General features: G+C 38.1%; 1 protein-coding gene across 3 annotated transcripts in view; it reads right to left on the reverse strand.

Moving 5' to 3' along the window:
* ARHGAP18 (Rho GTPase activating protein 18) overlaps positions 1-22,488 on the reverse strand; it is a 57,875-nt gene that overhangs the window by 24,331 nt on the left and 11,056 nt on the right. For 2 of the 3 annotated variants that reach the window (XM_072408886.1, XM_072408885.1), the window contains exon 1: positions 22,140-22,317. The exons of the other annotated variant lie outside the window; for it this stretch is intronic. In XM_072408886.1, the coding sequence (XP_072264987.1) occupies positions 22,140-22,228 (89 nt within the window). In that variant the 5' untranslated portion in view covers positions 22,229-22,317. Of the gene's footprint in view, positions 1-22,139; positions 22,318-22,488 lie in introns of those variants that run through there. 3 annotated transcript variants of the gene reach the window in all.

Below are 22,488 nucleotides of genomic sequence, written 5' to 3' on the forward strand. Positions count from 1 at the left end.
TCAAAGCTAAAAACTGGATCGCATTGTGTAGCCATTCATGCACTTATGCCACAATTTATTAAATGATCTAATAACTAATGACGGACATAAAATTGAATTAACTTGTTTTAGGAGCCCAGTCCAACAGGTTAATCATATGATATCCCTCTAGACATAAACATGCTTTTACATAAATAGAAAAAACAGTGGTTCTTTTCAAAGATCATTTTTGTTTCCCTAAACATGATAATCCTTGTTGTTGCGCTAATATTACCAAAACATTGCTCTAAGCTCCATGATGAGCACATTATGTGGATTATTCAGAAGACCAATAAAAATCTGTTGACATTTGTGGAAAATGTGGAGTTACGGGAAGAGGGTGCCATTACAAACCTTTAATGGATTGTTTAGCAAGTCATCAGAGAAAACCGAGCTCACCGCTTCCCTTGTCTGCGGTGCATTTAGCAAATATCCCCAATAAGAAAGCCCGTCAGAAGCAAGTAGCCAAGTCACTAATGCTGTGGTGAAGGAAAACCTCAAGGGCTAAAGGGTTGCACATTTTTAGTAAATAGGATGATGTAGAAACTTTTAGAAACTGCAGATATTTAAAAGCAAGTGACATGGAATATCCTTTAACAGATTGTAAGAGTCTGCAGACACACTACATGAGATAATCATAGACCTTGCATGACCAGACATACAATAGTAGATGCTGAAGACTGGCGATAATGGCTCTTATAAAAGTTAGTTCTTCCAGTTCTTCCTAGCAGACTAGGAATATTGTTAGCGGAAAATAAATGAAAATCACCAATAAAAAATACTAGTATACTTTTGCTTTCACTGAAACTATGACATCATCTGTGGTTAAAGTGCATGAAATAACTTGAATACATAGTCAAAGAATAACTGACACACAATAAAAATACAACACTATCAGTTGCACAATATAACCTTTCTCCATAAAGTTGTTTCTTAAAATAACTTTGAAATGTTTGTTGTTATCAGTTTAATGTAGATTATGAACTTCTCCAACATATGCCACACGTGCCTATTTTCTGTAGCAACTGGTGACTTGAGAACCATCCATGAGTAGGAACAAAGGTGTGTATTTTAAATCAAACCTATTGTTAAAGCTCCCCAACTCTACCCTTTCACCTACCCCTACTGGTACCTTTGTTTCCCTGCCATTCAGTAAAGATCTTGATATTGATAAACAGCATTTGCCTTTGGCCTTGGTAATGTAACATGAGGTTAGCCAAGTGACTGTATATCTTGCCTAAAAAGGACAAGAACAATAATTCCGTTAAAATACCTTCTCTATCCCTAACAACTAATCTTCACTTTCCCTTCTGAGTAGATATCAGGACACTGAGGAATGCTTTTGTTGTTTTGTTTTTGTAAGAGTTTGTCTTTATTGCTCTTTGCGATCACATGTTTGGGGATGTCTCTAGGTGGCAAATACGCCATGGTATGGGGTTTCAAACATGGAAGGAGGTACTGGGGAATGGAAGGCTTTTAGAATATATTCACTGTCTGCTTGTTAAATGTACCCTCCTGAGAACTTTTTGTAAGTGAAGTATGCAGTGAAGAGGCTGTATGATGCAGCTTGTTAAATTGGTCTAAAAATGTCTCTGGCGGCCAAAGGATTTTTTAGGATGGACTCTGATGTTGAAGAAGACCTAAATTCTAAAAGCTGTGCCTAAAAACGGCATGCCAAGGACAAAGTACTAGTCACCAGTATTTCCCAATAGACTTCCTGCTGACGATAACAAAAAAAATCATTTTTTCAGGTAGCAGAAAAAGTAATGTTGAAGTGGTCTTAGCATTGGATATATTTTTACTGTTAAGCGAATGCATGTTATATATTGTACAGTATATTTGTATCTGCAGATTTTTAAATATTGAAATTTACTTTGCAACATACTCTTACATGCTAAATATTTTATGGAATTTTAATGACTGGGATTACATCTACTTTAAGATAAGAATTAAGGTACTACACATTATGTAAGAAAGCATTACCTGTAAAATGTGTTTTTAAACTAACCAGAATAGTTTAAATCCACTGCACTAGGTAAATAAAGCTTGAAACAAATGCAAATTAGACATCTGGTTCTACAGTCAGCATTTGACTGTATCTGTGCTATAAACCATTGGCCCTAAATATACAGTCTATGGATCATAAAGGAATGATTTGCATCTCTGGATAAGCATCTCCTAATATATGTATGGAAAGAGGTCAGTACACCCAGCTGTAGGATATATGTTTTATTGATGCATATTATGATAATTGCATAAAAACAAGTCAATTTACAAAACTAAATATTGCATAAATATAGAACTGTTAGCTTTGTCCCTGATTAAACAGGTTTTTAAAGCTGAACTCTATGTACATCAATTAGAGCAGAGATGTATTTGTTAAAGCAGTACAATAACTGTACAATATAATGTTGTAATGTACCAATATTGCTTCAAGCAGTGTGGTCACCTTTAGCCCAGTGCAGTACAATTGCGATAAAAGCCTGCCGACCCATTTTCTTTCCAAGCAAAACAGCATCCTCCTAGATTGTAAGCTCTTCGGGGCAGGGTCCTCCCCTACTCTTGGATCACTGTCTGTATCTGTCATTTGAAACCCCTATTTAATGTACAGCACTGCTTAATATGGTGGCGCTATATAAATCCTGTTTATTAATAATAATAATAATCATAATCCTGCAGCAAGAGCATGTTTTTTTCCATTCCCAATACTGTCCTTCCTCCATGTGATCGACTGCTAAACCCACATTACCTTTACTTAAAAGTTGTGGATGTTACCATCAGCAGAGGAGAAAGCATGTCAATGCTACTCTCCTCTACCAGCTCTTGTCTATAGCTGGAAGAAGAGTGTGGTCATGCAAGCACTGAAGAAGTCAGCTTAAAATGGTACATCCAATTACAATTTTTGTGCGATACAAAACCTTGATTCCTACATATCTGCACATAAGATACAGTCTCCTGGTTTTTGTGCTCTAGACCTCTGCACTTTGCCTAATGCACTCCTGGCCCCTGTACTTACATTACACACCCGGGCCCCTCTCACTATATGCATTATGCACCCCTGCCTCTTCACTCTTTTCATTACACACCCTGCCACTGATCACATACATATTTCACCTACTAATCACCAACACTGGGATATTTCATAAGACTAGAGATGCTAGAAATTCATCAGGCAAGATGAAACAGCAGTTTCATTTCTCCATGTGTCTTGGCAAAGCAGACACTGCAAAAAAAATGTTTTGGGTACAGAAATTAGATTTGATGCATTATTAGTAGATGCACTAATTAAATACATATACCTACAAATGAATACTTACAACTCTAAAAATAGGAAAAATTGAAACCTCCTTCTGTCATGCAGTGAACGCATGCACCAAGGACATGTCTGGTGTTTCAGCAAGCTGTCAGCATTTTTAATCTATGCAGTATTTAATGATGGTGGCCAATACTAATAAAGTAGATCAAACAAAATTCTTTTATTCTCAAGATTGTAAGTGCGCTGTGTGACCTTGTTCATTTCCTAGACCCAGGACAAACAAGTTTAGACATGCTTCCCTCTAAATCCAAATGTGAAAAGCTTTATACCTTGGGGTAGAGTTTAACAAAGACTTTATCCTGCTAAATAAATTTGTTTTTTAAAGAGCATGTAAAAACAACCTCATGCTGCTCAAGGGGAACTCTTGGATGTCCAGTATTCAAAATTACAAATCTATAGATAACAATCAAAGAACAGCCACAAGCCACATGTGTCACACCCTGATACTGAGAACAAGGTCTCTTTAATTATACTTTTCTTTGGTATTCTATTTAAAGTGCTGTCCTGTTGTATTAGGTATAGTTGATACTTAACAGGTGCATTGCACAGAGCTGCATATAAAGGAACATGCAAAGTGATATCCAGTCTCTTATCACACATCACAGACTGAACATTTGGATGATGGCTGTGTGGGGCATCACCCTTCACCAAGCTTGCAAATACTATTTGTTTATCCTACAGGGACAAATGGTTTAGTTTTAGGGTTCTCCCACTTATTCATATAATATCCAAGTACTAAAGTAAACCCAACGTATACCCATAATGCCACCACATCCCAAAAATTATCCAATGTTTTCTTTGAACCAAAGTAAACCCAATCATTTAAATCCCATTAAAATTTCACACTAAAAACACACAAAAAAAAATCAAACGTTTTACAATATGCAGTTTTACTGCATGCTGAAATGAGGAAAAATTGTACCTGGTTGTAAGCATCATCATACAAGGGGCCTGACTTATTATAGCTCTCCAACACTAGAGATGACAGACTATCACGGTTGATCCAGCAAACCTGGAATGGATCTGGTCCAGAATTGAAAACTTTTACAAATACCACATTATTTTAAAAAATCTATTCCAGGTTTGCTGGATCGCATAGGTTCTCCCATCATAGTCTATCTAATATAACTCTAATAAATTGAACCCAATATTTCAACACATGTAAGCATCAGCCTTTAGTTGAGAATAATTTCCTACCACTAACATCACCATAATGGTCTTGCATCCATTGCCAATGACCACTAGAAAGAGGTTTCCTCCTGCAGGGAGGAGAAGGAGCAGGAGGCACCTCACTGTTTTTTCCACATTCTGAAAGTGTAAAAATTGTTTTCTACGGCAGTCCATATCTCATCCAATTAAGGCAGCTTATGTTAGTAAATCCCAAAATTTAGGCAGTCCTGGGTTGTGATTATTTTTTGTCCACCCAGTTGCCAACTTTTAATGGGTTAAGCTCAATTGTGAATAGGAGACCTTCATGTTCTTGATATTGTTACATTCCTGCTTCACATACTAGTATAGTAGGTACAATCTGCTTTCCTTTGTTTCATGTCTGCACAAATTGAAAACATGCTATTATCACATATTATCTCTTGTGAAAAATACGGAATATTATTCAAAAACAACAACATGCTTAACATATAGTGTCCTCAGTTTGTGCTAGGAAAAATACCTGTATAACCTACAATAATTTTTTTTATTTCAATGAAATGCAAGTTGCTCAATCCATGTACATAACACAAACTCCTTTAGGATTACAACATATAAAGACACCAAGATCAAAGACTGGAAAAGTAAACTCAGCATATTCTTCACTACAATAGCTCTCAACAACTTTCAATCACTTGAAAAAAAACACTTACATCTCATTTATTGTTAGTGCTTACAAAACGCAAAAATGCTACCATTAATCAAATAACATCAACCCATGTACATGAAAGAAGAATGCAAGCCTCTGTAACCTTTATCTTACACCTTAAGGTTCTATTAATAGCTCTATTCACAGCAAAGCTGAACCAACTGCACTTTGCTCTGTGCCAAACAGCAGAATTGTAAATACCTGTTGTAATAAACTGAGCAATTTATGTGGCATGCAAGTTTCCATAACCAAATTCAAACTAGATTACAAAGAAACTGATGACAGGTTATTTTTTCTCCTCGGTAGGGAAACGTGAAAGACAACTCTAGGAAAGTTTTTAATCTCCACAATTTGCCCTCTAACACTTTGGGTAGTAAATCAATACCTGGTCTTTTTTAGAACAAATATGGTCTCCATCCAAGTGCTAACCAGGCCCAACACTGCTTTGCCTCCGAGATCAGATGAGATTGGGTGCTTTCAAGCCAAGCTTTAGGCTAGAGGAATGGACAGCTAAGATCTTGAGGCACTGTCGGCTGAAGAGATGGAAAAGAAAACGACAAGGAGAAGAGGAAGGGGTGTTTGCATTGTATGTAGAGGTATGAATGGAATGGTATTGATTATTAATGGAAACTGACTTAAGTGAACATTAAGTGACAAGTACTAAAGAAATTGTATGGTGGATCTATGTTACTTGTCTGTATGTTAAATGGAAATTTTTTAAAATGTGGTCATTAGTGAGAGCCTGTAATGCTGCAACCCGGTATACAGGCTCTCCAGGGTGAACACTGTGACCAGAAATATTCGTGGTCTTTCCATTGTATCCAAATACTTTTCATGCTCTGAAGGACACTGGAATTCAATACAAGTATTGCCAAGTTTTAATGTCCTAAAGCACAACTAACTTTAAAAAGTTGTGATCATACAGAGCAGACAGGCAAAGTCCCTTTTGCAATAAGCATTCCTATTTGCCTGATCACTTTTGCTGAGCTGCTCATGCAGCAATCCTGCTTTCTACTGCAGGTGCCAGGATTGAAGGTGATCCAGGCCCAGCAAATCAAGATGGAAGATTACAATAAAGAAGAGAAGATGCCAGCACCCTGCAATGGAACAATGAAAAAATATGAAATGGAACAAGGAAAGATGTAAAAATAACAGGGTTTAGCTCAGCTTTAATAAGCAAATAGAACTTGGAGCTCCAGTACACAATGCAAAGTTCATACAGTTAGCAGATGTCTCTAAGATAATGCAAATACAGTGTTCTGTACATGTCATCCCTATCCTTCTGTCATCTACTATGAAGTTTAGAACTGGAAGCTACAGATCAAGCCTTGTGACAATAAATGAGATTTCAATATTATATTTTTTCATGCAGTTTTCTTAAATTAAGGCATATGTAGTGGTAATGACTAAATCTTTTTACATGTGATTTATGTGCTAAGGAAATGTCAGTCATGTTTAAAAAAACTGGTAAAGGGGGCAACACTCAGTCCTTATCTCTGCTTTGCTCCTGTGTTGTCAGACTCTCAGAATAGAGCCCGCAAGCAGCTAAGTCACTGAACAGGCATATTCCTTATGCAGGGAGAATGTGGCTACACAAAGGGTGCAAATCATCTAACAATGTTGGAAAACACTGCAATGGTTTATGTTACTTTTTTGGCACAAAAAATGTAAAACACCAACTGAATGACATTTACTTTAACATAATCTTTGATTGATTTTTACCTGGACATTTTTCATCTCACATACTTCTAAAATAAACCTTATCTCTGAAGGTACTACTGTCAACACGAATATGAATTTACACTTGAACCTGCATATTATAGGGTACCAATACAATTCTGTTTATAGCGGTGCAGGATATATTTGCCTAGAGATCACTCTCCCCTTTCATGAGTCGGTCTACCGTTTCAGCATAGAGCCAACAAGGCAGACAGACATTACTGAGCTGTCCCTATGGCTAATCTCTAGTGCTTTAGGAATCTTTTTTAAATATTACACATTTATTTTAAAAACAAATTTAACCAATACTGTATACAAATACCAAAAGCAGATGTAACAAAACACACACACACAAAAAAAAAACAATTTACAAAAGTATTTTTAAAACAATGATAGAGTGGCAAACTATGACAGATTTACATTTTCATGCCCATGAGGGAATGCAGATGGAAAGGTCAAGATGAAGGGAGGTGCAAATGTGCCTACCTAACCATTTTGCATGTTCATAATAAAAGCATTTGTTGTATCAAAGGCTAAGTAAATTCCAGAATTTAACAGCGAAACATATGCTAATGCTTCAAAACATACATTTATATACAAATTGCATGATACTCTTCAATCTAAAGATAACAAGTAAGTTACAGTAGACTTCAAAACCACCATCACAAATGCTGCTTGTGTCACACACACTGCTAAATGAATAAAACAGATCCTTGAATGTGTGTAAAAACATGCAAGCCCGTTTGCCACTGATAGAACACAAAACAATGAAAATAACCATCTAAATAAAACAAGTTCTGCCTAAATCCAAAACTCATCTCCAGCAGGGTATAAACCACACGCATTGAGAAACTGATTTAGCACATTCTGGACTTCATTGTTTGAATTTCATTATTTTTGCTTCAATTAGCCCTTCACAAGTAGTTTCACACCTTACAACAATTAGGGTAAACACCCATTAGAATAATTAGGCCCCTTCAGAATTCTCTGTATTTTAATGTTTGCATGGACACAGTAGTGTAATTTAAGGCCACTATGCCAACTGTGATAAACTAGGCTGTGGGTGGGAGACAACACCACTATACAGTTGACATTCAAAAATCCGGCCTTCAATAATCCAGATCCTTCAGTTTTCCGGCACTGATTTCGGAGCACATTTTCAAATTTACACTGTTTTCTGGAGGGCCTGTTTATGTTTTGATGGTGCTGTCTTCCAGAATCAGCTGTTAGGTCCTGCTTTTCCTCCATAAAATGAAGCTGTTCCTGCTACTGAGGATGCTGTTACTGTCAGTCATGAAGATGATCATCCTGACAGTCTATCTGCTATTTAGCTTCTTTTCGAGGGTACAGTAATGATTAAAATTCTGAGGTACTATTTGGTTTAGTTGAACTCAACTTCTATAAAACGTTTTTATTTAGTTGGTGAACATTAAAATTTCATTTGCTTTTCCTTTTGTGTCATTTCATTTAGTGTTATTTAATTTTAATATATACTGCATATAAATCTTCAAAAGTCCGAAATTTTCGAAAACCAAGCACACCTCAGGTCCTTAGGTTGCCGGATTTTTGAACCTGTACTGTACTCTCAACTATAGCAAGGAAATAGGTTGCACCCTACTGGCTGTGTGGTCTGCTATACGTGTTATTATCACAAAACTGGCTGGACAGAAGTCCTTTCATATATAAGGATTGGTCTGTAGTTCAGCTTTAACACAGTAAACTTGACATCATCTAAAATGTTGATAAACATAATGGGATCTCATCTGTATGCAGTACATTGACATGACAACTGGAAAAACTACTTAATAGCCTCCATAAGTGTTTGCATTGTTGTACTTCTTAAAAGGATTCCAGGCACAAGGAGCAATGGAAAAAAAAACAACATAATGAAGCATTTATAGCATTTTTCCCCAAGAGACAATGAGATGCTGGAACAGGAAAACATGTTTACTCTACTGATTCCCATTACTGCTGAGAAAATAACGATCGTAAATGTTAGAAACAACTTATTGATATGCAAGGATATTTCAATTCATTTTTTTAGATTATTTGGTTAATTATTTAACATCCATCTGTATGTAAATATAGAAAATACCAGTTGTGTACTTTTAAAATATTTAATTTCTTTTTAAAGCCATTTTTTTTTTTATTTCTATTTTAAGCTCTCTCGGGCATTGTCCTTTCTTCCTCCTGTGTCATTGTTTGTTTTTGTCTGTCATTTGGAACTCCTATTTAATGTACAGCACTGTATAATAATTTAGATTTTTTAAAGTAAAATGTAGTAATAGTCACCTATTTTATACCCAAATGACTCTATTTCACTGTTTTCAAACTGCAATTGTTCATCTATAAAAGCTAAGCCCTATCCCTTGTTGAATTTATTCTGCTTGAACATAATGTGAACCCTAAAAGGCTTTCCTTGAAACAAGACATTTTACTTATATCTTCTTCATCACAAGAGCAAAAACGTCAAGGCCTAATTTTTCCAATACAACTATTGGCTAAGTCTCACCTGGATGGGTTCTAGTGTGAGTATATGTATATCAGTGTCTGTATTCCTACAGACATGTCATGGCACCTGTAACACATGTGTACGGTTGGTATACCTTTTTCTCCTGAATTTACACCTCACCTACATTCTGCCACAACCGGAGAATGTGGCCTTGGTAGCCTTGCAAGAAAATAACATGGTAGGAGCAGAGGGCCAAAGCTTTCCTCCAAAGGCACAACACCCAAGTAATTGCTATTACCCAACCTATTCATTTAATGGCCTTATCTCCCACAGAATGTCCCACAAAATATATCATTATATCTAAAGAAAGTCACTATGTCCCTTCAAAGAAATCAAAATAACCTAATAAAATTCAACCTACAATGGACCAACCAACTACTATGTGAACCCAAGCATAAAAAACTCAAGCTTTTGGAAGTGGATATTGGCAGAAAAAACTTAAATGGAACATCTACCTTGTAAAGGTAGAAATGTGGGTGTTGCTTAAGTACTTTGAAGAAAAAGATAGGTCCTTTATTCACCTTTGTTATGAAAATCAATATTATACATATCAAGAATGAATCACAGGAGTTTTTTATTAATATGTATGTATTTTGTTTTTTAAGTGAATATACAGGTTAGCTAAGGACATCCAACATATGGATGACTCCTAAATACGAACAGGGCTTACCTGCTCGAACCCCTGCAGGCCAGGGGCTTGGGGGGGCGTTTTTTTTTATGCATTGTGATTAACTCACAGTGAGGATTTTATAAAGTACCTGACACAACGCTGTTTGGAACAAACATCTGTCCTAAATGCATTTATTAAAATAATGTACCTGTTCTGACTTACATACAAATTTAACTTAAGAACAAACCTACAGTCCCTATCTCCTATGTAAAATGCCCCAAATTATACATATTTTTTTTTTTTTTTTTTATAAAAAAGAAGAAGGGTGCACCGCAGTATCCCACACAGCCCACAAACCATGTCCCCCGTACGGATCGGCGGCTAAGGGAAGTGGGTGCGTTGTTTGGGGGAAGTTTCTTCCCCTTCAAGTGACACCCGGCTAGAGCCAGTAAATTTAGTGGTCCGTGGGTCCAAATGGGTTGGCCACCACTGTCTTATGGCATCCCCAGCATCCATTGTTAGGCTGTGTACAGCTCAATGGGATTCTGGAACTTTATAGCCTTCTCCCAGTCACCAGTGCCTGTTGTAGCGTAAGCTAGGCTGACTTGCTGCTGGTTTATGTATTCGCTTGATTTACTGTTGCTGACTATTGCCTGTTCCTGACCTATCCATTGTATGCTGACCTTATGGCTGCATCTTGCCCTGGTGTGCCTCATATGGTGGACGGATTATCTGTGAATGTCCTCTTGCTCTGTATTCTGGACTTGACTCCGCTGTAATCTTGGTACTGCCTTTCTGAGGGCTCCTGGTCATCTGCCAACCCTTCCCCAGACACCATTCTTGGCACACTAAGTCCCGGAGGCAACTGTGTGCTGGGAAAAGCAACCAGTGTACCGAGGCTGAGCGGGGGCTTGCTATAGGTACAGTGTTAAGATTGGGGGACTGGTGTTTGGCGAGTACTGTTGCTGGACCAGGGCCTTACAGCAAAATAAAAAGAGCTGGCAATTAAAACACAAAGCAAACAATACATATTTATGGAAACAAAAGCTCACCATTAGATAAACTATTTATGTTGATATTCAGGTCTAATTAAAATAGATAAAAAAGAGTAAATATACACTGAAATATTCAAACAGATGGGTCAGATCCTGTAGAGATCATATGACTCTGTGGTTCCCGGCCATGGTGATTTGTGTAGTTGCACACAAGACCCTGTATGATTGACTCAAAATAAAGATTTTATTCTTTGCTGTTTATCTTGGTCTAAAGTGACCAATGAATGAAACACTGACTGTAAAATCTGCTTTGACCCCTGAACTATGCAAAGTAAGTAAAATGTGAAAAACATTCCCAGTTTTGTTTCTTTGGTGTACTAACCATAGCTGGCTGTAATTTATTGTAACGCTGCTGTAAAGAAAAAAAAATTTTGCAATATTCCTATATAAGTGTCATGTGATTTGATGTTTGTAATCTTCCTCTTGTATCCTAGTCCGGTCTGATGACTATTGCCAACATGCTTGCAGCTCCTTAACATTTTAATGACTGAGGAAAAAGGAGTTCATCCTTTGCTCTGCACTATAAAGTTTTCAAGCATAAAAGCTACAAAGATAACATTTTAGGATATACTAATATTATTACTGACCAAAATCATTCTTGTTTTTTAATCCTCAAAACTATTTGAGCTTTTCCTAATGCTAATTTATGCTGCAGACAAAAATAGAAAAATGTATATATATTATAGCAGTACTTAGTAATATTATTAATGCTAATTATTAGTTTTGTTCAATACACAATGTTATTATTACAAAAACAAAGCTGATGAATAAATAGATAATATAAATATATTACATAACAAGGCCTGTATGTCTAACAGCTATAATAATAATAATAATGCAATGAATAACGTTTTGCTGAGCACTAAAGGTTAATTATTAAGTAGAAGCCACCAATGCAGTGGGATCTAGGACACATTGCTCAGTCTGAGGGCTCATTCACAACAATTAGTTTTAGTAATGTGTAGTCAAATTCACTAATGCAACACATCGTACTATATCTTCCACTCCTCAGTGCATTGCGGTGCCATGCAAAATGAACTATGTTGTCAAGCACAGAAACGCACAATGTAGCGACACAATGGCTAGTGGAAGAAGCTGTTGGAGATCTCCTTCAGTGTTTTGTTAGGGGAAAAGATGAACAGGTAAGTTTGATACAGTGCATACCAGATGGGGCAGATTTCTGGGAATACAAGCAGCAGTGAATGCTCTCCGATCCACCTAAATATGTGCTCCAGTATATGTGGACTTGAATTGCACAAACATATTAGATACATTTATTGGGTATCTGCTTGCTGAATACTCGGTGGCGGTCAAGCCCACTTACAAAATTTTGAGTTGGTTTGAGAATTGGTTTATTATTCAAATATGCTTCAGTTATTTATTGTTCCTTTAATAATGGTGTTTTGGGAGAAGAATCTATGAAGCAGCTACAAGAGCAATCACATCAATGAAACAACAGATCTGTTCTGAATTCCGAATTACAAAGGTAGCAATAACATATTTACTTCAATAAATATCTTTTAAGCCTTAGTACTTAAGTTTATCCAAATCACCAATCCCCAAATAATCACTGAAATGCTATGGAATCTGGAATGAGATTCAACAGAAGAACAATTTTCTGGTCCTCAGGAGCTTGAATTTGATCCTCAGGTGAAATGGAAGCCAATGAAGAGAACTACAAGAGATGTAGCAGGGATAAGAAGGTGAAGAGATAAGATGGAGAAAGTCTGGCTGCAGCATTCATAATAGATTATAGAGGAGAGAGCTGGGTTAGTGGAATACCATAGAGGCAGATGTTACAGTAGTCCAGACGAGAGATAAGTATGTGTACAAAGTGTTTGGTGGTCTATGGGGACAGGTAGGAGAGGATTTTGGAGATGTTGCATAGGGGGAAGTAACAGGACCTGGAAATGTTATGAATATGGGAGGTAAAAGGAGAGGGCACAATCGAACCTGACGCCAGGACAACGTGCCTGGGAGGGACGAATGACTGTGTTATTAACAGTTATGAATATGTCAGGGGGAGATTTGGAATTTGAAGGGGGAGGATGATGAGTTTTGTTTTATCCAGGTTGAGTTTCAGAAATCTGTCGGCCATCCATGACAGAATGGCCGAAAGGATGCCTGAAATCTTATCCAGGACTGAGGGGGACAGGTCAGGGGTGAAGAGATTGATTTGAGTGTCATCAGCATACAGATGTTACTGTAAACTAAAGAAGGATATGAGACTACCAAGAGAGGAGGTGTACAGAGAAAAGAGAATCGGTCCAAGGACTGACCCTTGGGGAACACAAACAGGAGGAGTGTGGGAGAGGAGGAATTACCATTGAAAGAAACAAGCGGTCACACCGTTAGGAAGCAAACCAAGGGAGAGCAGTGTTACCAATACCAATGGAGCACATGATTTGGATTAGGAGGGAGTGATGAACAGTGTCAAAAGATCAAGTAGAAGGAAGAGGGAAAAGTTGCCTTGAGGAGGTCATTGGACACTTTAGTAAGGACTGTTTCGGTGGAATGGGCAGCTTGAAAGCCAGACTGGAGAGGTCTGGAGAGAAACATATGGGAGAAGTGAGTTCCTGAAAGGTAGCTAGAAGGTAGGGAGGGGTCAAGTGAGGGTTTCTTCAGGATAGCGAGATGTATGGTATGTTTGAAAGCGGAGTGGTAGTCACCAATAGAAAGGGAGAGGTTGAATAGTTGGGTTATTGGGGGGGCCAGGGTGGGGGAATAGGCACGGAGTAGATCAGAGGGAATTGGGTCAAGCGGAAAGGTAGTAGATGGAGATGATGAGAGAAGAGAGGAGACTTCGTCCACAGTAATAGGGCTGAGGGAGGTCAGTAATGATTTATAGGTGGAAGGGGTGGGTATGGTTGGAGTAGCATGGTGAGCAGAGACATCATGTCCTATTTTGACAATTTTATTTCTAAAGTAGGTGGCAAGGTCTTGGACCGAGAAAGTAGTTGTGGGGGGGAGCAGGTGTTAGGTTTAGGAGGGAGTCAATTGTTGAGAATAGGCTGCATGGGTTAGAAGCTTGGGAGGAAGTGAGAGCTGAAAACTAATTTTGCTTGGTAACAGTGAGTGCAGTGTTAAAGTTTTGTAGTCTGGCTTTGTAGTCCATGAGGTCAGCAGTGAGGCCAGATTTCCTCCACTTGAACTCAGCTGCATGAACAGTCCTTTGTAGCTGTTTGGTGTGATTGTTGTGCCAGGGTCGGGGTTTGGTAGGATGGGGGTAGCGGAAGGTGGCAGGGGCAATTTTACCAGAGCCAAAGAATAGGAGTGGTTGAACTGAGTGGCAGCTTTATCTGGAGATGTGATTTTGGAGAGAGTGGGCGTTAGGGACGTAAGGCAGTTTGAGAATGGGTTGTGGTCAAGGTTACGGATATATCTCTGCCATTGACAAGGCCTGGGATGTGGCAAATAGAGGCAAGAATTAGATAGGTTGAAAGTGATAAGGTTCTGATCAGGAAAGAGAAATGGGCAAGTTGTCAAGGTGGGTGAGGTTGCAGAGTTTGGAAAATATCAGGTCCAATGTGTGTCCAGTGATATGTGTGGGGCCATTTATGTTCTGTGTAAGTCCAAAGGAGTCTGATGTTCCCGCTTATGTTTCACACTGCAGTGTGCTTTGTCAAGATACTGCTGCCCCGTTCAGTGTAACCAATATGGTCAGCATCACAACAGACAGCCATGAAGATGGTGCCAAGCAGAACCAAACATATAAAGTAGATTTAAAGTGGAATTAAAGTTCTTAAAAGCACTTTGGAAATTTGGCATCAGGCAGGTCCTTATTGCAGAAACAGACAGGCAATATCCAATCTGCAAAAAAACTTACCTGCCTGATTGCCGCCCATCTGTCAAAGTTTTCTGAGCTGCACTTTTTCTCAATGTTTGTTGCCAGAATACCCAGCAATATCAGATACACTTGCAGGTGTGGAACAGATCCCCCATGCACCTGAGCAGTAGTTTTTGTATGTCATCCCAGCCTGCCCAATCAAAATGACTGAAGATAAGGATGCAGAAAAAAAAAAATAATAGGAAGATAGCAGCACCTGTGACAGAACAGGTGCGGGTAAGTATCCCCAGGGTTAAATTTCCCTTTTAAAAAAAAATATGGATATGGATACCAAATAATATAAATATTTAAATACACAATTTACCTTTAAGTTTTGTGGTACCTTTTGTGAAACAATGCAACATACTTTATATTACAAGGCCAATGCCTATTTTACTGAGAAAGTGAAATCCTCTCTGGCTAAATCACATAAGGAATCCAAATATATGAATTCCCTTTGTAGGTGATTTTTGGCATTTAACTTACAACAAGTTTGGAGCCCTCAGTAAAAACTCAGCATGCAACATTATAAGGATTATGTTGAAGAGTATGCTAGCATTTTAAGCTAGGTGGCCCCCAATGGAGCCACAAAATCTGAACAGAAATAAAAGCTGGGTAAGGTGGGGGATCAAAGTTACATTCTATGCACTGTAATTCCAGACTAATTAAACTGTTAATCTAATCCAAAGCCCGTTCACATACCACAGCTAGGTGCTCATAATGCTTAACTTCAGGATACGCAAATATTGCCAAATACAAGAAGCATGCATTCCGTTCTCAAATCCTGTTGTGTTATATATTTTCTGTGCGGTAATCCAGTCTACAAACGTCACCTCTGTGCAGTAGCATCCTGTAATCAAGACCAGTCACTACTGTGCTTCCTCCTTGAGCAGGGTGACTAGTCTTGTATCAACCCCCATGTGGGTGCCTTCTACTTTGTACAAGGCTAAATGTTCAACACAGTGATGTTTAGCAGTGTGTTACTGCTAATGTAAAAGCAACAACTAAGTTTGAAAAGGCTCCATTCCAAGCTCTATCTCAGCTTGGTCCCCAATAACATACTTGCATGCAGCATGCTTTACTGAATCCTATGCTGTACTGCTGTACAAAATATTACAAGAGATATTACAAGAGGCTGATACCAAGTAAAAATAAGTCAAATTCAATACGACTCTCATTCACAAAATACATTTATTAATTTTCTAAATGGTTTTACCAAAATAAACTACAATATTGTGTGCCTTCGCTTTATCTTTAATATATATTGAAACCCAAAAATAAAAATGTAATGTATTCCAGTTCACCAATGCTTAGTTGTGGTCTGCTTTAGTTTTCTTTATTTCAGAACATGTTATGCAAGTTTAAAAAAATTCTTCTGCAATATATTATCTACATTTTTGTTCTTGGGTTTATATATGTTTAAACATGTCTCTGTTAAAATATAACTAGGTAATTTCCCTAAAGGTCAATTAAAAACAAATGTTACAAAACTACAACTATTTTTCTAAGGAGAACACAATTGTTATAACCCTAAAGGGCAGTTTTCATTGAACATTTTTTTTACAGGATGTATATCCACTTCCTCCTTTAATGGACCCCCATTGTTTTACATTAGGCATCACACCTGGAACAGATGGAAGCTATCAAGTAAAGGAAGCATGGTATCATGAAAAAATACTAAACAATATGTGCCAAAAAAAAAAAAAAAAAGCAGACTCTGATACTTGTATTGTCTGCTGTACAAGGGGAGAAACGGAAAACACAGACATGTTCCTCTAAAAGCTTTAATTGGGTATTTCCTCATTTAAGAATACACCTCAATGAAGATAAAGAGCAAAAGTTCAACTTTTTTAGGCAAATATGCAAAATTCCAAATTCAATTACTCATTAATTTTTAATTCACAATCAAATCATATTTTTCTGTAATTGCATGCATGCAAGTACAGAACTAGCAAAACCCCAAATTTTGCCAAGTAATTAAGGGCTTGTTCATTGTTTGTATTGCACTAATATACTGTATCACAAAAAATGAACTGCGGTGTTGTAATGGAACGTCAACATACAAGGAGTTGTAGCATGTTGTCTTTAAGAAAAAAAAAAGAATAAAAAAAAAGGTTGTGCGGGCTCCTCTCCCATGCTCACAACATGCTCCCACAACTCATCCTGAATTTCCCACAATGTGCATTATAATCTGCAGCAAATCAGATTCTGACTAATAAACTTTCAACATCTTCTAGTCCTTTCCTCCCCAGCCTTACTGTCCCTGGCCCATTTTTCTCATGTATAGGTAGTCCCTTGTTTACATACGAGATAGGGACTGCAAGTTTGTTCTTAAGCTGAATTTGTATGTAAGTCGGAACAGGTACATTATTTTATTAAACGCAATTGGGACAGATGTTTGTCTCAAGATAATATTAAGCAGCATGGTGTCAGTTGCTGTATTAAATACTCACTGTGCGTTCATCCCAAAGAAAAAAAAAAAAAAAAAAAAAAAAAAGCTTTATGGAGCCTTAACATTCATCACTAACTTCTGAAGCAAGCTGTGTGCTTTACTATGCAAAAAAAAAAAAACTGCACAATTTGTCTTGGTAATTAGAGTTACAAGAGGCTACAGAACAGCAAAATACTTCTTCATGCGAACCGCCCCCCTACCCCCCCTCAAGGCTCCACAGGAACAAGCAGGAAAGCTTTATTTGTATCTAGGAGTCATCTGTATGTCGAATGTCCCTAACTCAGGGACTACCTGTATTTAATTTCAGTTCTTTCAGTCATAGAGGCTCAGTAAAACATGAACATTGACACAGCTTCCTCTATTCACCCCTATTCTATCCTTTGGCACCTCCAACTGAATTGCCAGCATTAAAAAGAAAAGAGCAGGGACCTAGTCACTGGGTTTCAAATATGGCAAGTAGAAAAATCAGAAAAGTTTGGAGTTTGTATGTCTATAAGATGTTGATAAGTGTGAAAAGGAAAAGCCATAAAAGTGAAAATATAAGCAGAATAAACCTCAGCTTTAACATTAACAGCAAAAACATTTACAGCCAGAGTAATGAACCTTGAAAACTCCAACATCCATATCTGGCTCATAGCTATTTTTCCCAATTTTACGGTTAACCTTTACCCATTTATTGAAGGAAACCTTTACACACCTTGCAAATTGTGTTACTGAGATGGGAAGCGGAGGGGATTTACTTACATGGTCGGAAAGAGGAATATTTGCATATGACAAAGTGTTCTTTTCCACTCCTAATAAAAGATTACAATCCAGCTAAATCTCAATATAGATTATGGCCGATACATTATAAAGATGGCTGAATGATTGTACTACACAATATACAAGACCTATGGGAAGTATCCTGCAAAAGGTCAGCCTCCTAATATTCAGCAACATGATCACTGGAAGTGTCATAACATATTTCCAATCTTTGACATTTTGCTGTAGTTTCCAGTCCACACCTAATAGTAATCAGAGATTGCATATGAGGCATCTTTTATCCACTAGGTTGACCTTCACTGCTTTAGGAGACCCCTTGTTTTTGCTTTTCACTCAGTATACATGTTCTATGGTTCAGAAAATTGACTTAAAGATCTACAGTTTAAAATTGACAAGCGATTAGATCTGCCCCTCAGAAAAAGAACAAATGCACTTTCTTTGGCACACTTAATGTGATTCAGAACAGAGTTAGATTTGGCCTTTAAATGCACGATAGGAGGATCTCTTGTCTCCACTATGCTTAATCTATGTCATTCTAATAAACCTCTCCGAAAGAAACACTTTCATCATTAAATGCGATCCCGCAAACCTGGAATGTTTTAATTTTTTTTCCCAAAAGTAATTTGCTGCTTTTTAGCAAATGTTTTCCATCCTGGATTAGATCAATTCCATGTTTGCTGGATCACCCAGGTTCACTCCAGAAAATGTATCTTCTTAAGCCTTGGCGAGCCTTAATAAATCAGACCACGTCCCCTGTGCAGTTCCAAAGCTCGGGGAAGTGGGCGGGCATTGTCTCTGGACACAACCCGCCTACTCTCCCATCGCAGGCTCAGAGTGGGCGTAGGTCAGTAGGTCAGAGTGGGTAATGTCATAATGAAGTCACTCTGTGGGAGGTTTCTCCCCCTTTGAGTGACACCCGTCTCCCCACGCATGCGCGGTCGGGAGCTGGTGATTTTAGTGGTCCGTGGAACCGAAAAGGTTGGCGACCACTGATTTACAGATTAACTGCAAGTGTTAGCTAGAGCATTTTACATTAGTTTCTCTCTTACCACAGGCTAAACCTCAAATATATAGACAGCTGCCCTGTATTTTGTATAAAAATCTGGGCTCATTTATTGATACAGAAATTCCTTATATACAATCCTACAAAAGTGTAATATTGGTGCTGCAATTGATAATCACCAGAAAAAGCTATTTCCCAGATTGTCACATTGGCACTCAGTGTTTCCTATATACCTACTAAACACAACAATTCAGATTATCTCTAAACAATGACTTTACTTGCTGATTTCTTGCTCATGGTTTGTGGTTCAAAACATTAAAAGAAAGAGGAAGTTAAGAAAACCACCACATTTGCAGGTTTTCTTAAAAGTAATATATCAGAATGGAAATATTCATGCTGACAACGAATACCCATTATGGTTAACAGTTTTATCCCATGGGCATACACATGAATTAGGAAACTTGGATGATCCAATACCCATGGGTTCAATTATATGGATATACATTTGTCACTAGAAATAGTTAGGATTCACCTACATCAGAGGATCAGCCACACATTCACTACAGGGACTTTATATAGATTTTTATAGCTTAAAGTAAACTTGTCCTGAGAGAAATATAGAGGCAGATACTGGTAAAATGGATCTAAACCCGCTATACTCGTTCTCTCGCAGGGCACAGGTCATCTTCTTTCTTCTCTTCCAGTAGATTATCTTTAGCTATCTTGATTGACTGGGCCAGAATGACGTAGCAAAAGGTAAATTCTTTCCCGGCGCACACAGAGGAAGCCGGGAAATGCCGGGCATTTTGGCAACCAAAGCTGGTGCTCCGCATACACAGTCGGCCAGCCAGGAAACCAGGAGGTCAGGTAGGTAGGAGGGATTATTGCCGAAAGGAAATCACCTGTCCCTTTCTGCAAAGACCTGCCTGACTGTGAATCCTTCAAAGTAGAACTTTAGTTCTGCTTTAAACTCTCCTTCTAAAAAAACATGCCTTTGCTGAGTGAAATGGTTAAACATTTGTAATTAACCTCAAAACAAGATGACAAGATAAAAGGAAAAGATGGCCCCTTTCACACTTGCTGTGGAAAACTGTATGCCTAGCTGCTCCAAGGTGCATGGCATACTGTTGCTATGTGCCCAGAAGTAGAAAACTACACTGCAGGTCAAGTGTTGCCCTACGCCGTGATATTGCCCTACTCATTGATACTGTTCTTCTTCTTCCAGGGGCAAACAGTTGCAAAGCTAGAAGAAACATGTAACTTTCAGAAATTACTGCAACTGCATGCACAAAATGGTTCTCCACTCCAATTCGGTTAAATAGGTGAAGTTGGGTGTGCAGTTGAGCCTGTCCCAATAATTAGCACTCATCGTTCCTGCAAAATTACTGAACAATCAGCAGATATTGTTTCTATGGAGGATTAAGTGGGGCACCTTCTGTTTTTCTTTTCCCCTCCCATCACCAAAAAATGAAAAGTAATGTATGTGTATCTATGAATAATGATTGTTTCTGCAACAAATATTGCAAAGTGAATACATAGCTTCATAGTTTGGTCCTCTTGTCCCGGACCTTTCCAATTCAATGTGCATGAGCTGAGAAAGTTGTGCAATCATTAATATATGGTGATATGAGAACTACTACAGAGCTAGAACTTCTGCTGTGAGATGTTCCTTCACTTCCTATGTGGAGACAGAACAGGAAGTGAGAGAAGTTCTCTACAAAGTAAAGGAAATCGTCTCTAAGACTTATGACGCCAGAACACATACCACACTAAGAAGGATGTCCCCTCTTTTACTTACCCAGTGAAAATTCCAAATCCCAATAATCCTATTGACAAAGGTGACAATGGACTTTCCAAAATCAGCCTACAATATATATTTTTTTAATACCAATTCCCTTTAAAAAAAAAAGTAAATAAAATCTTCAATAGCTATACTCCATTCACTTCCAAATTTCTCCAAATAGTGTCATAGACCCCAGTCTACTGATGCAGGACTGCCCATGCAGATAAGCAGTCCTGCAGTCTCCTAGGGTGTGTGACATGGATACCCCAGAAGGTTCAGTATAGCCTACACACAATCTTTAGATCTTGTTTACGTACCACAGTTTATTAGCAGAACAAAGTGACCGTAAACTCTGACAATGCGTGCAGCAGCAGAGGGACTCTGTGGAAGAGGCCAACATACGTTTACATAAGCATGTGGAAATATTGTGAACAACACAGCAAAATGGAAAAAAAGGGGTTCCTCTTTACCATTCCCAGTGAGGACACAACAGTAAAAACCCAACAGAGGTGCCAAACCTTCATTACTCTATCCAAAATAAAAAAAAATAAAAAAAGTTGGCTTTAGATACACTTTTATATCAGTTACATAAATAAGACATTTAATATTCTGCACAGCTTACTTGGTACTTGTACCCCATCTAAAACAAAAACGCACTTAAAGTTTGGTCTTAAAAAGAATTTACAAGCGTTCAAAGTACACGTTTCACCAGCAACATATATGTGGTTTGAAAACAAGTGCACACCTTGCAGCAGAAACCTTTGTCCTGTTCCAAGCAAGCAGCCAATTGTCAGAGCAGACCTGTTGATCACTGATGCAGATGTCACTGCTATTATTATCTAGGAAGACATACTGTAGGCAGGCACATCCAATTACATCCAGGCACACAGACCTTCAAGGGCTATCATTTACTCCAGATCCATTCACATAAAGAAAGCAAAAAAAAAAAAGAAAGAAGCAGCAACAAACAACCTCTAAACTATAAAAACAAACAAAAAAGAAAACAACAACAAAATCCCTAACATATAAAACAAAAGTTAAAATGCTGAAAGCAGACAACTAGGGAAACACATGTAAATATTTGCACAAATAGAACAAACATTATTTTTCTGCATGCTCTTTGGATAGTAATAAATGCATGGATCATAGAACAAGCCTGTCGTCCAGGTGCTCTGATCTTGCAGCAGCTCTGCTAGAAGCAAATGATCATATTGACCCACTGGCTCACCTTTTAGGGGAGATCTGCAGGTAGTCCTTATTATTTGGATGGTAGGCTGTCAGGATGACTCCTGAGGGGCTATTAGGTCGCCTGCTCATGGTGTGTCCAGCATATTTTCTCCAGCTTCTTCAATAGATAACACTTGTTCCTGTCTTTGCTCTTGCTAACTCCACTCAGAGAACTCCTCCTCCACTAACATCATAGTAGGTAATGAAGCAAGGGAGGAGCTCAGCTCCATTCTGCTTCCTCATACAAAACAATGACTCATCAGTCATGATCAATGCCACAAGATGCAACCAGACTTCCTACCTGTTGCTGGGTGATCTCCCAGCACTGACAGCAGCAGAGGAGGAGCACA

The sequence above is a fragment of the Pyxicephalus adspersus genome, chromosome 4 (genome assembly GCF_032062135.1).
Source record: "Pyxicephalus adspersus chromosome 4, UCB_Pads_2.0, whole genome shotgun sequence".
Classification (NCBI taxonomy): Eukaryota; Metazoa; Chordata; class Amphibia; order Anura; family Pyxicephalidae; genus Pyxicephalus; species Pyxicephalus adspersus.